Below are 18,396 nucleotides of genomic sequence, written 5' to 3' on the forward strand. Positions count from 1 at the left end.
TATAGTCCAAGTTTAATATTACCTACCAACTCTGAATTTTAAGTAATTTTCTTTGAGGAATTAATGAGGCAAGCCTACCCCCTCATGCTTGTGTCACTCAGAATTATTGGCAAATGCACTTAAGTTGACTCTTTTGTATAAATTGCATGCCTGCCACACTCAAGAGATTAACAAGTCCATCATTTTCAACATTACATTTGTCTTTTTGCCGACAAAGCATCATGATTTATTTTCCATTTTTCTGAGTCTAATTAACTGAACATTTTCAGACACCTCTTCAGTTTAATTTTGCACTAATTATCGGAAATATTCATAATGTATTCCATCTAGAATTGTTTTATCAATATTAAAATATCAATTTATAATCATCACTTCAATGCTAATCTTCATTTTCTCTATGAGCCAGCATGTAGTTGATGCCCTCGCATAAAATTTAAAATTCATAACACCAAATGTAACTATTTTTTGTCTTATTTCATTTTTGCCCTTTCTTGTTCCAGTTATAGTTTAGCAGATTTTAGCCATCTTTTCCAAAAGGATTTGGGTATCGGCATGAAAAAGAAAAAATGCACGGCTATCGGGAATGAATGCTGGGTGTGGGGAGACACAAATTTGATACCTCTTTCCAAGAGAAATAAACTTCTGCATAGTACACATTTTAATTTTCATAAACTATCTCCTCAATTATTCTCTTTCCTTTAATCATGCTTTTCAAATTAACTTTCCTTAACTCCCTTTTGCTATACTCACTTTTATTTCTACAGGTGTATAATATGTTTACACAATTAGTATCAACTCTGACTTTGTATTATCAGATAGCCTATAAGTTTAGTGAAGTGAGTGTATGCTGCTTCATGGGAAAGCCCTCACAGCTAATGCTCAATATTTTATTTTCTGCTTCACAAACCCCTGGATCTGCTGACCCATACAGTATATCCAATATTATTCCAAACTGCGAGAAAGTAAATACCCTGAATTCTGACTTCTTCATTCCCTCTGATATGTAGGGATGTTCTTAAGGTGACTTTTGCACCCATTTTTTTCTTCCTTGGGATTGTTTCTCGCAGTTTAGCGTGTTGATGTTGAGAACATATTGTACTGTTTTCAAGAGGTGGGTATGGAGAACTCTGTAACATAGTGTATTACATGAACGCATTATTTTGCTCATTATCCAACAACTGTTTGTGTTTCATGGAATATCTGTTAATGAATGCAGAAAGGATGCAAGGCAAAAACAGAAAATACTAGAAGCACTCAGCACATCAGGCAACTTCTGCAAAGAGAGAGACAAAGCTAACATTTCAGGTTGATAATCTTTCATCAGAACTTGGTCCAAGACGCACATCTTTGAGAATTCAGCAGACCAAGACAGCCAAATGCAGAAATTTGTGAAAGCGGGTCAAAGTCAAATTCACAGTGCTTTTTATAATGAAAATGAAGATGCATGGAGCATTACACCCAATTCTTGTTAAGAAATCCTTAATTCTGAGTCAAAGTGTAGTTCAGCAGAATTCCTATTTTCTCTGTCTTAAGCAAATCGATTCAGTGTTCTGGAATCGTACTTTTTTTGACAGATTTCTCTAGGGTTCGAAGACTGATAAGGAAACTATTCCTTCAATTAAATTATCATTGTTGAACATTTCCTGCCAGGTCCTTTCTGTACACGAAAGCGACATTTTGTGGTTGATAGGGTGCATAAATAGGCACACCTAACTTGTTTGAAGTTTATTGAAACTGAGGAGAATTGTGGTATCCTAAAATTACTGATTATGGTGCACTGTAGAAACCACTTCTGTAACATTTCTGTATTATTGCTTATGGACAAAATGACGTTGGTACCAATTTTGTTTTATAGATGAAGGAGCGTTGGTGAGAGCAGCAAAGCAGTTGGGCTTTGTCTTCAGTGGGCGAACCCCAAATTCAGTTATTATAGAAGCTGTAAGTACATCAAACTTGAAGTCCAATGATTTCTTGGGTTTAAGCTTTGTTTCCTTGGCTAGAAGCAATTCTGTTCATTTTGAAAGGATGCACAGGATTCTTTTTTAAATTCCCAGCAAGGAAGGGTGGTGTTGTGAATAAGGTGCCATCGTGTTGTAAAATGCTGGCATTTGTTATTTCATATTGAATCTAAATAAAATTCCACAAGGTTCTCCATTAGCTCAGTTCTTAAAAATTAATTTGCTACCCTGGGGAAGAAGAACAAAAGACAGGTAATAACTTTTGGTTCAAAGGAGAAATAGCTCACCTTTCTTACTGAATCTCCATGTTAAAAAACTACTCAGATTAAGGTTGCTTTAATTATTGAAGCTCTTGAAGCTATCCAACTGAGATGACAGATTTTCCAATCAGTTGCATGTGGTTCTCTAATGGAAAAGCACAGAGATCCATGATATGTCAGACCTTCACTCATTTATTGCATTATGCACATATTTTGTAGGAGGGATATCGATGGCAGTATATGGTCTTTCCTGAAGCAGTAAAGTGCTTTATTCAATATATCTTTGTCCCAGATTTATTTATTTATTGCTGACATTGCCTAATGCTTGTGAGTGTTTAACTTTGATTCATCTACCTGCCTATTAAAAATGGCCATCCTGAATTACCAGATCCTGAGTTGTATGTAGAAGTTCCATTAAATTTTGTTAGGAGATTCTGTGTGCAAATCTCAGATTTTGCCACAATTGAGAATCTTGTTCTCGGTTGTGTGCCTTCCTCTTTATATTAACTTAGTGGATTTCTGAAACCTGCTTTTGCAAGAATGGAAGAATAACACCTGTATATGCAGTGAGGGTAGGGAACACACTATGACTCTCCTGACTCTTGCATGCCACCAAACACCACCAAACATAGAAAGGTACAGTGCTGGCTTCTTCAGTGCCCTCAGTTTGAACAATAACATATTTACTTGGACATAGAGACTGAATTACTTTTGAGCTATGTGTTAGCTTTGTCCAGTTGGTAGCACTTAAACCCATGGGTGCAGGGTATGCCAGTTAGTCCCTCAACCCTGTTCCACCATTCAATGAGACTGTGACCTATTTGTATCCTAACTCCATATACCTACATTTTCCCTATAATCTCTCAATATCTTTGGCTAACAAAAATCTAAGTATCATAGAATCATAAATTTTACAGTGCAGAATCTCGGTTTTAAAATTAGTAACTGATATGGCTTCAGTTTCTGTTTTTGAAAGAGTTCCAAACATCTGCCAAGTAATGAAGAATTGTTTGCTAATTTCACACCTGAAAGGCCTGGTTCTGATTTTTCTGACAATGCAGTTGCCCCCCCCCCCCCCCCCCCCCCCCCCCTTCCCGTTCCAGAATCTTGGCTCACAAACCTCTGCAGATTTCAGAGTGGCAAAGCACAACAACAGTTAATCACAGAATGTTTTAGAAGACGTGTTTTCTGAATCCTTGCTGATGATGAGTGCCATCTCTCTCCACCTACCCATTTTGGTAAATGGCAACTGCGCTGCATGTGATTTTTCATCCATTATGTGAGTGGCAGGTTAAGTTACTTGCCACTGGCATGAATTCAGAAAATTTACTCTTGTATGACATTAAAATTCTTCGTATAAGCAGAGCAACAACTTTTCCTTGACATAGCCAGCATTCTAAAGTCGACTCTAAACTCCATTAACTGACTATTCATTTCTGTTTGTTGAGCGATGCTGACTTAGTGTGGCTGCTGTATTTACCAAAACAAGTCAGTGCATTTCAAAAATAATGTATTGTTTGTCGGTTCTGACATAATAAGATAATTTGAGTGTTATACTACTCAAGAAATAAGGTAATTCATACGTATAATAGGTAATTTAACATGATTCACTTGAGGTTACAATTTTTGCAATTGGGTAAATTTTGCTTGTGATCTAACCCTTGTTGAGGTGTGCTGGTGCCAAGAGCAAAAATACCACACAAAATATAGATTCTGATTGACAGCTTTAAAAGGAACTGTCTGTTTGCTCCAATATTTATCAGAATGACACTAAACCAAAATCAATGAAAAATATTTTGCTTTTGTTTTCCCTTTAACTGTGTCACTGTCTATCCTTTTTCTCTTAATAGTATTTGGAGAGAAAAGCACAGATCAATGGGTTTTGTTTGGTGATGTAATAAATCTTTTCTTCTATTCTAGTTTGGGCAAGAAGAAAAATATGAACTGCTCAATGTCCTTGAGTTCACGAGGTAAATATTCACTTAAATGATTTTAAAGTTAAGCTAGTTGATTTTCTGCAGCATTGCAAATGTTAAGCCAGAGAACATGGTCACTGTCCTACGCGGCTCCCTAATGGCATTTTAATGCTATTTTTATCTGCCTTTCTTCTGCTTCTGCTTTCTCTTGTGCGTCTATCCCAAACATTTTACATTTTTGCTTCTATTTTGGCCCTTTTTTTATTCTCTCATGGGACATGGTCATTACTGACAAGGCCGACATTAATGCCTATCCCTAATTGCCATTGAACTGATTTCTTTGGTCATGTCAGAAGGCGGTTAAAAGTCAACTACTTGCTGCGGGTCTGGAGTCACATTTAGGCCAGACCAGGTTAGGATGGCTGATTATCTTCTCTCAAGGACATTAGCAAACCAGATGGGTTTTCACAACAATCAATGATAGTTTCACAGTCACCATTACTCTGACTAGCTTTGCATCAATATCCTAGAGCATTAGCCTGGACTGCAGGATCCCTGATCCAGTGACATTGCCACTACCTCACCATCTCCCATCTATTCTACTTCTCTTCCCCTTTTCTTTTGAGATGTTTATCTTTCTCTCCCACCCCATTTCATCGGTGTTTGAAATTCGAACCTCATGGGTGTACTCCATTAGTCTTGGTCCCGTCTGTCAATAATGGATGCGTAATTAATTGGTCATAAGATTCTCCTTGGGTATGTTTAAAATTTCAGCAACGTTAAATGAAGAATATGCACTTGCTCTGTATCTTCCCAGTTCTCTGCCCTTCATGAGTTTCATATACATCATAGCATACAAGTCCAAGACTACAACTGAACCATAATAAAACCATTAGTGTTTTTATCTCACACAGAACAAACTTATATTTACACATGCACAGGTTCCATTTTATTATAAACTCGCAAAAATGAAGTAAAACATTTGAAACTTTTCCTCCTGTTTTTGTAAATTATTTGAAGAAAAGCTACTTGTCAGAAGATGAGGAAAAATATCCTATCAGTATAGCTGACTAAACAATCCCTATGCTTTCTGGAAAATTGTGCTACTTGTGTTCAGGTTGCACAATCTAAATGCAGCTCAGAGTCACAGCTGTGAGCAAAAGAGATGAACTCCATACCCAAGTTTTGGAAGAAGCTTATAACTTCAAGGAGGATAACTAAATGAAGACACTAACAGGCATCTGAAAAAAATGACCATTAAAAACAAAATTGGTTCAGGGAATCAGGAAGACAACCTGCTGCCCTTGTGTAGCCTGGCCTATATGTGATTATAGTCACTTTATAATGCCCGTAGGGTAATTAGAGATGAGCAATGAGTACTGCTTCAGCTATAATATTTATGGCTATTATGCGTTACATGTTTCATCTTGAAAATAACGATCCTAATGCCATTATAATCATAGAATCATAGAATTTACAGTGTAGAAGGAGGCCATTCGGCCCATCGAGTCTGCATCGGCATTTGGAAAGGGACTATGCCCATGCCACCACCCCATCCCTGTAACTCCGTAACCCCACCAACCTTTTTTGGACACTAAGGGCAATTTAGCACAGTCAGTCCACCTCACCTGCACATCTTTGGACTGTTGGAGAAAACCGGAGCACCCGGAGGAAACCCACACAGACACGGGGAGAACCTGCAGACTCTGCACTGACAATGAGCCAAACCGCGAATCGAACCTGGGACCCTGGAGCTGTGAAGCAACTGTGCTCGCCACTGTGCTCCTGTGCTGCCCGTAAAGAGTAACTGAAAGCTATACTGCTGAACAGTGTGGTGAGGGTAAAGGCCAGATTGTGCTTAAATGAGTGGCCATAAGAAATTCAATATTGCTTGGGGGCAAAGGTGTCTAAGGTTGAGGTGAGTGGGTGAACTGTCAGTTAATTAACATGACAGTATTTCAGTTTGTTACCTTAGCTGCAAATTTGTAGACATGCATGTATCAACTTTGTTTTCCCCGAATGCTTTCATATGAGTATTGGTAACCCAAAATAGTTGTACTAATATCCTGGAAATAACAAAAGACAAATAGGAAGGAAAAGACTCTCCGATGTTATTGCTGGTGCTTCTAATTGCTTTGCAATTAGTTCAGAACTTCTGGAATGTGGTCACTATTTTTGTGCAGAGAAACGTGGCAGCCACTTTATGCGCAACAAGGTCATATAAACTGCAGTGAGTGTGCTCTCGTGATGGAGGTGAAAATAGAGACGAGTTCCTCTGCTTTGCTTTGAAAAGCAACGTGGCAATTCTACATGCACTAGAGAATTGCAGTCTCAGTTTAACACCTTGGGCAGAATTCTCCGACCCCCCCCCTCGCCGGGTCGGAGAACGGTGTGGCGCCGCGTGAATTGCGCCACGCCGCCCCAACGCTGGGACGCAATTCTCTGGCCTGGGCCGACATGGGCCGGTGTGCCGAATCTCCGGGCTGGATGGGCTGAGTGGCTGTCAACAAAAAGCCGAGTCCCGCCGGTGGCGTTCTGACTTCCTCTGAGCCGGCCGGAACTCCGCGTTGAAGGGTCCGGGGGCGGCCTGATTGGGGGGGGGGGGGGCCTCTGTAGTGGCCTTGCCCCCGATCGGGACCCACCAAGCGGCAGGCTGGCTTCTCTGCCCCCCCCGGTCTCCTTTCCTCCGCACCGGCTCCTGCAGCCCTGCGCCATTTGGTGTTGGGGCCGCTGTGGGGAAGAAGGCAACTGCGCATGCACTAGTTGGGACCGGCCCGACTGCGCATGCGCAGACCCTGTGAGGCCAGGATCGGTAGCTGGAGCGGCGGCGGTCCTAGCCCCCTGTGGGCCGCAGAATAGGGTCCCGGAACGTGCGCCGACCGGAGTAAAACACTCCCGTTTTTCCTCCGGCATCGGCACTAAGCCGTCCATTGGGAGAATCTCGCCCCAGGTCTGTTGTGGGAGTGAATACAGCTGTTCGGCTATCTCACATGCGTGACCAGATGGAGATTCTTGGAATTTTCTAGATCATTTTCCTTATCTTTCTGAGTGAAAGCAGCCCTATACTGGCCATCTCGAAACCCCTTTTCTACCAAAATGAGATTGTAACAAGTCATGTGCTGGAAGTCAACACTGAGCTTAGGGTTGAAGATTTTGGAGACAACCTAATATATCCACCGATAATAATTCTGACTTTAATCAGTTTAAAACAAATTTTATGTTCTTCTGCAATACATCTGATGTAATTATGGAAGACATTGTAGTGTTGGACAGAGGAGATGTCTGTGAAGGGGACAAGGACAGAATGATGAGGCATTTCTTCTTTTGAGGGTCGGTGGTGTTTGAAGTTTTCTCCCTCGGCAAGCAGTGGAGGCTGGGCCAACTCAAACTTGAATGTATTTTTTGATTGATAAAGGATAAACGGTTATGGGGGACAGGGAAATCAGCCATGATCTTATTGACAGGCGGAGCAGGCTCATTAGGCCAAATGGCTGCATTGCCTACTCTTCTATTTCTTGTGTTCATATGATGATATTAGTAGACTTTAAAGGAGAAAATCTGTGGGAAATTGCAGAGATGTGCATAAGTTATAGAGTGGTGATATTGGGGGGGGGGTGTAATTACTATCCATGTATTAATCAATCTATATGTGATTAATAATTTCAAGATTGCCTATTGCTAGTTTTAATTTGTGGCCCTTTGTGTTAAAGTAATTTTCTGCATTTACCTTTTTCATACTATTGGTTATACTTGATATATCACATTCAATACACCTTAAGTTCAAAAAGCCCAAGTTTCTCAAATCTTTTCTTGGTGATTTAAATCTTCAAACATCACGAACACACATGTAGCTATTTTCTGTATTTGTGTCCAATAATTAAATGCCTTCCTTCTGCTTTGGTGACTAAATGTAATGCAATATCTGACATACAAAGTTGGTCAGATTGTATGTTAATACAGAACTTGAGTATTGCTGGGAAAAAAAAGACATGTTGAAGCTTTTCATCGTGAACTGATAAGGTAGCACGGTGGTTAGCACTGCTGCCTCACAGCACCAGAGACCCGGGTTCAATTCCAGTCTCTGGTGACTGTGTGTGGCGTTTGCCTGCTCTCACCAATTCTGCATGGATTTCCTCTGGGTACTCTGGCTTCCTCCCACAGTCCAAAGATGTACAGCAAAGGTGAATTGGCCACGTTAAATTGCCCCTTCGTGTCCAAAAAGATGAGGTGGGGTTACGGGGACAGGGTGGGAGCGTGGGCCTGAGTATGGTGCTCTTTCAGACGGTTGGTGCAGGCAAGATAGGCCAAATGGCCTCCTTCTGCGCTGTAAGAATTCTATGAAAACAATTTATATTAATATACATACATTAATACGCAGGCCCCATTCTTTGCATAATGTGCCTGTTTCGGCTAAAAAAATCAGTGACAGCTATTTGCTGACTCATTCCTCGGGTCAATGCCTTGACCAACCACGGTCAAACTGCCTGGTTTAAATTTTAAGCAATGCTCAACAGTTAACTGTTAGTCACCTGGTGTATTAACCATGGGTTACTAAAGCAGTTGAAACACTTGTCAAGAGGAAGAAGGAGGCTTCTGGGAAGATGAGACGTGATGGTTCGGTTGGGTCGCTTGAGAGTTACAAGTTAGCTAGCAAGACTCTAAAGAGAGAGCTAAGAAGAGCCAAGCGAGGACATGAGAAGTCTTTGGCAGGTAGGATCAAGGATAACTCTAAATCTTTCCATAGGTATGTCAGGAATAAAAGAATGACTAAGGTAAGAGTAGGGCCAGTCAAGGACAGTAGTGGGAAGTTGTGCGTAGAGTCCGAGGAGATAGGAGAGGTGCTAAATGAGTATTTTTCGTGAGTATTCACACAGGAAAAAGACACAATTGTCGAGGAGAATACTGAGATACAGGCTACTGGACTAGAAGGGCTTGAGGTTCATAAGGAGGAGGTGTTAGTGATTCTGGAAAGTGTGAAAATAGATAAGTCCCCTGGGCCGGATGGGATTTATCCTAGGATTCTCTGGGAAGCTAGGGAGGAGATTGCTGAGCCTTTGGCTTTGATCTTTAAGTCATCTTTGTCTACAGGAATAGTGCCAGAGGACTGGAGGATAGCAAATGTCCCCTTGTACAAGAAGGGGAGTAGAGATAACCCTGGTAACTATAGACCAGTGAGCCTTCTGTTGTGGGAAAAGTCTTGGAAAGGTTTATAAGAGATAGGATGCATAATCATCTGGAAAGGAATAATTTGATTAGAGATAGTCAACATGGTTTTGTGAAGGGTAGGTCGTGCCTCACAAACCTCCATTGAGTTCTTCGAGAAGGTGACCAAACATGTGGATGAGGGTAAAGCAGTTGATGTGGTGTATATGGATTTCAGTAAAGCGTTTGATAAGGTTCCCCACGGTAGGCTATTGCAGAAAATACAGAGGCATGGGATTCAGGGTGATTTAGCAGTTTGGATCAGAAATTGGCTAGCTGATAGAAGACAAAAGAGTGGTGGTTGATGGGAAATGCTCTGACTGGTGTCCAGTTACTAGTGGTGTACCACAAGGATCTGTTTTGGGGCCGTTGCTGTTTGTCATTTTTATAAATGACCTGGAGGAGGGCGTAGAAGGATGGGTGAGTAAATTTGCAGATGACACTAAAGTCGGTGGAGTTGTGGACAGTGCAGAAGGATGTTACAAGTTACAGAGGGACATAGATAAGCTGCAGAGCTGGGCTGACGGGTGGCAAATGGAGTTTAATGCAGAAAAGTGTGAGGTGATTCATTTTGGAAGGAATAACAGGAAGACAGAGTACTGGGCTAACGGTAAGATTCTTGGTAGTGTGGATGAGCAGAGAAATCACGGTGTCCATGTCCACAGATCCCTGAAAGTTGCCACCCAGGTTGAGAGGGTTGTTAAGAAGGCGTACGGTGTGTTAGCTTTTATTGGTAGAGGAATTGAGTTTCGGAGCCATGAGGTCATGTTGCAGTTGTACAAAACTCTGGTGCGGCCGCATTTGGAGTATTGTGTGCAGTTCTGGTCGCCACATTATAGGAAGGATGTGGAAGTATTGGAAAGGGTACAGAGGAGATTTACAAGAATGTTGCCTGGTATGGAGGGAAGATCATATGAGGAAAGGCTGAAGGACTTGAGGCTGTTTTCGTTAGAGAGAAGAAGGTTAAGAGGGGACTTAATTGAGGCATACAAAATGATCAGAGGATTAGATAGGGTGGACATCGAGAGCCTTTTTCCTCGGATGGTGATGTCCAGCACGAGGGGACATAGCTTTAAATTGAGGGGAGATAGATATAGGACAGATGTCAGAGGTAGGTTCTTTACTCAGAGTAGTAAGGGCATGGAATGCCCTGCCTGCAACAGTAGTGGACTCGTCAACACTAAACGCATTCAAATGGTCATTGGATAGGCATATGGACGATAAGGGAATAGTGTAGAGGGACTTTAGAAGGGTTTCACAGGACGGTGCAACATCGAGGGCCGAAGGGCCTGTAATGCGCTGTAATGTTCTATGTTCTATGGCAATACATCTACCAATCAGTCTCTACTTGCTAACTAACCAGTACTTACTTCTACAAATCAATGTTTTCCCTTGTATTGTTATTCTTGCGAAGCGCTCTGATACCTGCAAGACAAAAAGCTTATTTTTTTCATCAATATTTTTCACTTTTATAAACTTCATCTGACTTGTGTTTTGCTGTTTTGACTGTCATTCAACAACCTATTGGCTTTGTTGATTATTCTGGATCGGTTGGCCGTGTTTACTATTGCCTCTAGACTAATGGATGTCCTTTGGTTTTCTTAACTAAATGGAATGCCATTCATGGAATATTCGTCCTTCCTATATACAGTACCTTAAGTGTCTATAATCATTATCATCTGTTATTCTGCCGATGTAAATATTTTGTTCAGCTTGCTTTGGTAATATCTGAGCTGTCTGTTCTGATTCCACTGCCCTTTCTGATTTGGTGTTCTCTGGAAATGTGATCAAATTTCATTGGGTTTCTGTGTTTGTTGTTGTTATAAATTAGAAACAGCCCCACTCGGCCTTGGACATTCCATTCAGTGAATGCTCTATATGCTGCCACCCAAATGTGACTCTTGTAATAAAGTACCCTGTTATTTCTGTGTTTCAGTTAATTTTGTAATCCTACCCTAGATTATTCCAGCTTCCCACAATTTTCAATTTAATTAATAGTCTTATGTGTGCAATTTACGTTAAATGCATACCAAAAGTCTAGGTACGGCATGTTGTGGACTTAGCACAATCCATTTGGACATTCAACTTTTTGACATTTCTGACAAACTATTTAATCAGTTTATTCCCTTCTGACCCCATGAATCTTGACATTTGCTAGATTATTATTGTACAGATAATCCTGAAGTGTACACCAAGAATAAATACTTGTATATTTTACATTGGATTTAATTAAGACTAATGGGTCTGTAGCTGTCCTTTTTTAGCCTTTTGAAACACACATTCCACATTAGCCTCTTTCTAAACTTATCCCCAGTATCTAGTGGACCAAGAAATCTCTGCACACTGATGCAAGCGCTGCCTCAGGGCCACATGGTTGCAGCCGTGGACTGCATTCTGCACATGCATAGTTCCTTGCTGAGGCGTTGGAATCTGTGTAACTGCGGTATCAGATGCTATTTGACGTTGCATTGAAGAGCAGAGGGTCCTGATTGCCCGTCTCCTAGTTCCTTGAGTTTCTGGTTCATGGCCTTTTGATTTTCCGGTTTCTTCTGCTCCTCCATAATGCTTTACAAATAGAGAACTGGTGCTGCAAAATGCAGCTGAGTTCATATGCTTAAATTTAAATTTCTTAAACTTAATTTGTCTTTATGGAAATGAATAAACATTATATGGAACTTGTGTAAGTTACAAGTGTATTTGAAGCTTCTTAATTAACTTACATTAAAAATTACATTGGAAAGTAGCATGTACTAAATTAGGCACCCACTCTTGTACTCCCACTGTAGGTAATAATTAGCCCTGGACAAAGACTGAAATTATGAACTAGATACAATAAACAGCAAATAATGTGCTTGCCCACCCACAACAATAGAGCTGTACCACATACTTCCTCATATTCCAGTCATGAAAAGGAAGACTAGGAATTCCATATTTTTACCATGACTTAGTACTTCCTTCAATAGCCAGAAGATAAATGGACTACACTGTTTGGTTTACAGCTGATGGTTTAGGAGAACAGCAATATCGAGATTGAAAGCATTGTTTGAAAACAGTATTTATTTGGATTCGACACTAAAGGGACTTTTTATCTATGTCATCATTGAAGATAGCTTTAGCTATGTTTAATTGCTAAATTAAAATCACAAAACCAAGCTGGCTGATTGTTTCATTCTACAATTAACATGTTGCTACAGTGGGACCCTCGGGCATGGGTTTGCATCCAGGACTGTTCTGTTCTGATTTTGCCAAATTAACCATTTTATTATGGGATAAAGAACAGGTGTATGACTCTTTCCTCATAAAAGAAGGAAAATCCAAGGATGAGACTGTTGCACAGTACCTAACAAATTACCTATTTTGGAACATCATAGTGAAACTTGGAAAAAGGTGTTCCATCTGCTCTGTTCAGTAGGACAGCACAACAACCATTTAAGGATGGAAGGATGAAATTAACATGAGAGGATGTCATCTTTGGAAAAGCTCCACAAAAACAAACTTCTTCAGCAAGCCGTGTGATATTTATTAAACCAAAATTATACATGTCGGTAAAGTGGTTCTCATTTTCCAATCAAATAAATCCTCACTCCAAGTCCAGTATACTTGAAGAAATACCCAAAAATGTGAAAGGGGAATTACCTTGCATATGGGAAGAAGAAAGTATAAGAAAAAAAGGACTGTTTAGTAATTGGTTGAAGCTCATTAAAGCTAAAATATTTCAACTCTGCAGATTCTGATCCAGACTTGGGAAAAGATTTTCCTGTGGATTCAAATTCTGCTTCTGTTGCATTTCATTCCATAGAATCCCGAGATTGCAGAAGGAGGCCATTTGGCTCATCGCATCTGCACCAACCCTCCAAAGGAGCAACCAATGTAGGCCCACTCTCCACCTTATCCCTGTAACACCATGTATTGATCATGGCTAATTCACCTAACCTGCATGACTTCGGACTGTAGGAGGAAAGCACGCGGAAGAAACCCACGCAGACATTGGGAGAACTTGCAAACTCCACACAGTCACCCAAGGCCACAATTGAAGCCGGGTCCCTGGCACTGTGAGACAGCAGTTCTAACCACTGTGCCACCATGCCATCCCTTATTTTAACTAATTAAGAAACATTTAGTCCTGCAATTCATTGCACAAGATTCTATGCTTCAAACTCCGTATATCTATCTAACAAGGTGTATTTTCATTCCTACCTCCACACTTCTGTATTACTGGAATCCTATTTGTGTTTTGATTAGCTCCGTACTATTTCTCTAATATCCTCCTTCTCCAATATCCTCACTTATCAATTCCTTTAACTTCACTCACCAATTTTCAATGTTTTTTTTTTTTATAAATGTTTTTATTCAGTTTTCATATTTTATATTGAACAAATTACAAATTGTTAGGAGAGAAAAAGAACAAAAAAAAAAAAAAAAAAAAAAAAAAAAAAAAAAAAACCAAACAAACACGCAAAAATTAACATACATATTTACAGGTAAGCATCTTCGTAGTAGTAACTGCGCCCCCCCCCCCCCCCCCCCCAACATGTTTATTTAGTTTGGTTTTGGGCCTTAGCTAGCCATCGAACCCCCGTACCGAACCTGTAGCCCCTCCCGCTACCTTCCCCCGACTATTCTTCCTCTTGTACATTGGCCACAAATAGGTCCCGGAACAGTTGCATGAATGGCTCCCACGTTCTGTGGAAGCCGTCGTCCGACCCTCGGATGGCAAATTTGATTTTCTCCATTTGGAGAGATTCCGAGAGGTCGGACAGCCAGTCCGCAGCTCTGGGCGGTGCTGCTGACCGCCAGCCAAACAGGATTCTACGGCGGGCGATCAGGGAGGCAAAGGCAAGGGCGTCCGCCCTCCTCCCCAGGAATAGATCTGGCTGTTCTGAAACCCCGAAGACCGCCACTATCGGGCATGGCTCCACCCTCACTCCCACCACTTTGGACATAACCTCGAAGAAGGCTGTCCAGTACTCCACGAGTCTGGGGCAAGACCAGAACATGTGGGCGTGGTTGGCCGGGCCTCTTTGGCACCGTTCACATCTGTCTTCCACCTCCGGGAAGAACCTACTCATACGGGTTCTTGTTAAGTGGGCTCTATGTACCACTTTTAGTTGCGTCAGGCTGAGCCTTGCGCACGTGGAGGTGGAGTTGACCCTATGCAGTGCTTCGCTCCAGAGTCCCCACCCTATCTCCATCCCCAGGTCGTCCTCCCATTTCCTTCTTGTTGCGTCCAGTACGGTGTCGTCCCTATCTACCAGTCGGTCATACATGTCACTACAGTTCCCTTTCTCTAGGATACTTGCGTCCAGTAGGTCTTCCAGTAGTGTCTGTCGTGGCGGTTGTGGGTACGTCCTTGTCTCCTTTCGTAGGAAGTTTTTGAGCTGCAGGTACCGTAGCTCGTTCCCCCCAGCTAGCTGAAACTTCTCTGTCAGTTCGTCCAGTGTTGCGATCCTGTCGTCCGTGTATAGGTCCCTGACTGTCAGTGTCCCCCCGTCCTGCCTCCACCTTTTGAAGGTGGCGTCAGTCAGTGCTGGTGTGAACCTATGGTTGTTGCAGATGGGAGCCCTGTTCGACATTTTGGTCAGGCCAAGTTGCTGCCGCAGTTGGTTCCAGGATTGGAGGGTGGCTGTCACCACTGGGCTGCTGGAGTGTTTTTTGGGTGGGGATGGGAGTGCTGCCGTGGCGAGGGCCCGGAGGGAGGTTCCCATGCAGGAGGCCTCCTCCGCACGCACCCACTCAGCCTCTGGCTCCTGGATCCATCCCCTTACTCGCTCGGCTGTTGCTGCCCAGTGGTAGAATTGTAGATTCGGGAGGGCTAGCCCTCCCCTGGTTTTTGTTTTTTGTAAGACCTTCTTTGGGATCCTAGCATTTTTACCCCCCCATACGAACGCCATGATGAGTTTGTCCAGCGCTTTGAAAAAGGCCTTGGGGATGTAGATCGGAATGGATCTAAACAGGAAGAGGAACCTGGGCAGTACGTTCATTTTGATCGTCTGAACTCTCCCCGCGAGGGAGAGCGGGAGTGTGTTCCAATTTTCAATGTTACAGTAAATCTTACAATGATTGCTGCCCTCAGTGACATATCCCTCCATGCCCTTGTACTATGACTCTGCATGGACCTATCTTGCAGATCTTGGACTATGATTTCCTGTACCCTTTCTTCCACCCCTAAAAATAAAACGTATGTATTCATGACTAAATTAGTAGGAATCATTTCATACGTATCAGCTTAAAAAAGGCCTTGAATATGCTGTGTTAAAATGGCCAACAATGATTTATAGCCCAAATGTGTATTGCCACTTTGGAAATTGCAGTACATATGTCCTCTACATTAATACATTAATACTGTTTGTGATACACATCTTGCCATTCTTGTCATTGTGAAAATGAAAAATTACGTAACTCCTGTTACATGCTGTGCATTCTGCTGTTGCAATGTATACTCCTTTCCAGCTGCTCTCACTATCCACTTTCCCCAGATTAATTTTGAGTTTCAATCGAATGAATATCTGCTGTTCAGACAGCATGTACCTTTTTGATTTACTTTGCCTTCACTGCAGCAAAGAATAATTTGTGTTTGGAAATGTATACCACAAAATAAGCAGCCCCGAATCTTTTATGATGAGAGTAATTTATATTTTTGATATTGAGGAAGTGACTTTTAAATTAATATTTTTGATTTCAATTCAACTATTTTTTAAATTGAGACATCAAGGTCATGCCCAAAGTAAGAGATTAACAACTCTGATACGAGTATAAGTGAGTTAAATCAGGAAGTCCATGGTTAGATGACATCAATGGTTTTATATAAAGAAGGAAAGATGAGGAAGCAAGATGCTTGCTTTTTTAAATCCTTGGAACAGAGAATAATGTGCAGTGGGTCTTAATGTAACAATGAGGATATAGAAAAGGGGAAGATTTGGTAAAATGGTCAAAACCTGGAGATTCCAAAGGGCAAAACAAGAGCAAGGAGCATAATAGCATTGAGAAAAACAAGAAAGATTGTAATGAAATGTGAAAGGCAATTTCTTCTTCTATTTGTGCTATCTAGGACACAGGTATATTGTCTCAAATCTGGCTATCCAAAAACCAGAGTTGTGCAAAAAACAGACAATGTTTAAACTTTTATGCACCGATTTTAATTAAATTAGCAAAACAACTTAATGCAGCAATTTAGCTAGGTGCCACGTTGGTATGGTGGAGGGCTAGACTAATTATTGGCTTTCCGTGTCACAAGTTGTCTGAGAGACCTTTGACCTCATCTGATCCTGCTTGGCTTGAATGCAGCATGGTCCGCAGCATGGTTTGAAACTAATGGAAGCAAGTGGGCAACCCCTTTAAAGCAGAAATTCCCATTGTAGCTAAGAACATAAATCCACCTAAATTTGTCTTTGGAATTGTGCCATGTTCTCGCACCACTTTATGTATTACTGAACTTGACATCATTGAACGCATAGTGACTGTTTCCACACAGTCAATATTCCAGCTCCACCTCACCATCGCCCCTCAATATTTCTCTCCATTGTCTCCAAATGGCCATAGAGCTTGGCTAACATCCAGGTGAACAAATGGATTGGGAGCAGAACTAGGGCCCTTGGGCCTGCTTCCACCATTCAATGAGATCGTAGAGATATGATTGTAACTTTAACTCCACATTCCCACCTACCCCATGACCTTTCACCTCCTTGCATAGAATCTATCTCACTCTGCCTTAAAAATATTCAAAAACTCTGCATCTACTGCTTTTGAGGAAGAAACGTCCAAAGACTCACGACTCTGAGAGAAAGAAATCCACATCTGTCTCAACTGGGCGATCCTTATTTTTAAACATTCTAGAGCTTACCAAATAGGAAACATCCAATCCGCATCTACCTTGTCAAGACCCCTCTGGATCTTTATAGGTTTCAATCAAGTCTCTTCTTACCCTTCTAAACTCCAATGGATGCAAGCCTCCTCTGTCCAACCTTTCCTCGTAAGACAACCTTCCCATTTCAGCTATTAGTCCAGTGAACCATCTCTGAACTGCTTCCAGGGCAGGTACATCTTTCCTTATCACCTCATCAAATGTTTTCTGGAAATCCAAGTGCAGTACATCCAACGGTTCCCTTTTACCCCAGCACATGTTCCTTTGTCAAGGAACTCTAATAAATTGGTCAGGATTTCCTTCTCGCAAAACGATGTTGACTCTTATCAGATTGCCTTGAACTTTTCTGAGCGCTCGTCCATAACTTCTTTAATAATAGCTTCTAATATTCTCCCTTTGATAGATATTAAGCTAACTGGCCTGTAGGTTCCTACTTTCTCTCCTTTTTTAAATGAAGGAGATGCATTCGTTATTTTCCAATCTAACGGAACCTTCCCCAAATCTAGGGAATTTTGGATAATTAAAAGCAACACACTAGCCACTTCTTTTAAGACCCCAGAGTAAAATTTATCAGGGCCTGGGAAGCCCTAGCACCAACAATTTGCTCCATACCACTTCCCTGGTGATTGTAATTTTCTTGAGTTCCTCCCTCCCTTTCAGTTGCAGTTTTATTTCTGAGGTGTTACTTTTCATAGATTCATAGAATCCCTGCTGTGCAGAATAGATTTACAAGAATGTTTCGGGGGATGAGACACTTTAGTTATGAAGATAGATTGGAGAGGTTAGGATTGCTTTCCAGGGAGAGAAAAAGGCGATGAGAAATTTGATGGAGGTGTTCAAAATCATGAGGGGGCTGGACAGAGTAAATAGGGAGAAACTGTTCTCCATCGTAAAAGAATCAAGAGTCGGGGCACAGGTTTGAAGTGATTTTCAAAAGAAGCAAGTGTATGTTAGGCAAAGCTTTTTCACAGCGAGTAATTAGGGTCTGGAATGTACACTGGAAGTGTGGTGGAGAGACGGGTTCAATCGAGGCATTCAAGAGGACATCAGACGATGATTTGAATAGAAACAATGGGCAGGATTACAGGGGAGGGAAGCACGGGAATGGCATTATGTCATGATGCTTATTTGGAGAGTCCGTGCAGACACGATGGGCGGAATGGCCTCCTGCATCGTAATAATTGTGATCTTTTTGTTTT

The 18,396-nt window shown here is 41.5% G+C and overlaps 1 protein-coding gene across 4 annotated transcripts in view; it reads left to right on the plus strand.

Annotated features, from left to right (window-relative positions):
- The window catches only part of atp8a1 (ATPase phospholipid transporting 8A1), a 433,224-nt gene that overhangs the window by 221,922 nt on the left and 192,906 nt on the right, over window positions 1–18,396 (plus strand). For all 4 annotated transcript variants that reach the window (XM_038791303.1, XM_038791304.1, XM_038791307.1 and 1 more), the window contains 2 exons: window positions 1,856–1,938; window positions 4,139–4,188. In XM_038791303.1, coding sequence (XP_038647231.1) covers window positions 1,856–1,938; window positions 4,139–4,188 — 133 coding nt within the window. The remainder of the gene's footprint in view (window positions 1–1,855; window positions 1,939–4,138; window positions 4,189–18,396) is intronic.

Source organism: Scyliorhinus canicula, chromosome 3 (genome assembly GCF_902713615.1).
Source record: "Scyliorhinus canicula chromosome 3, sScyCan1.1, whole genome shotgun sequence".
Taxonomy (NCBI): domain Eukaryota; kingdom Metazoa; phylum Chordata; class Chondrichthyes; order Carcharhiniformes; family Scyliorhinidae; genus Scyliorhinus; species Scyliorhinus canicula.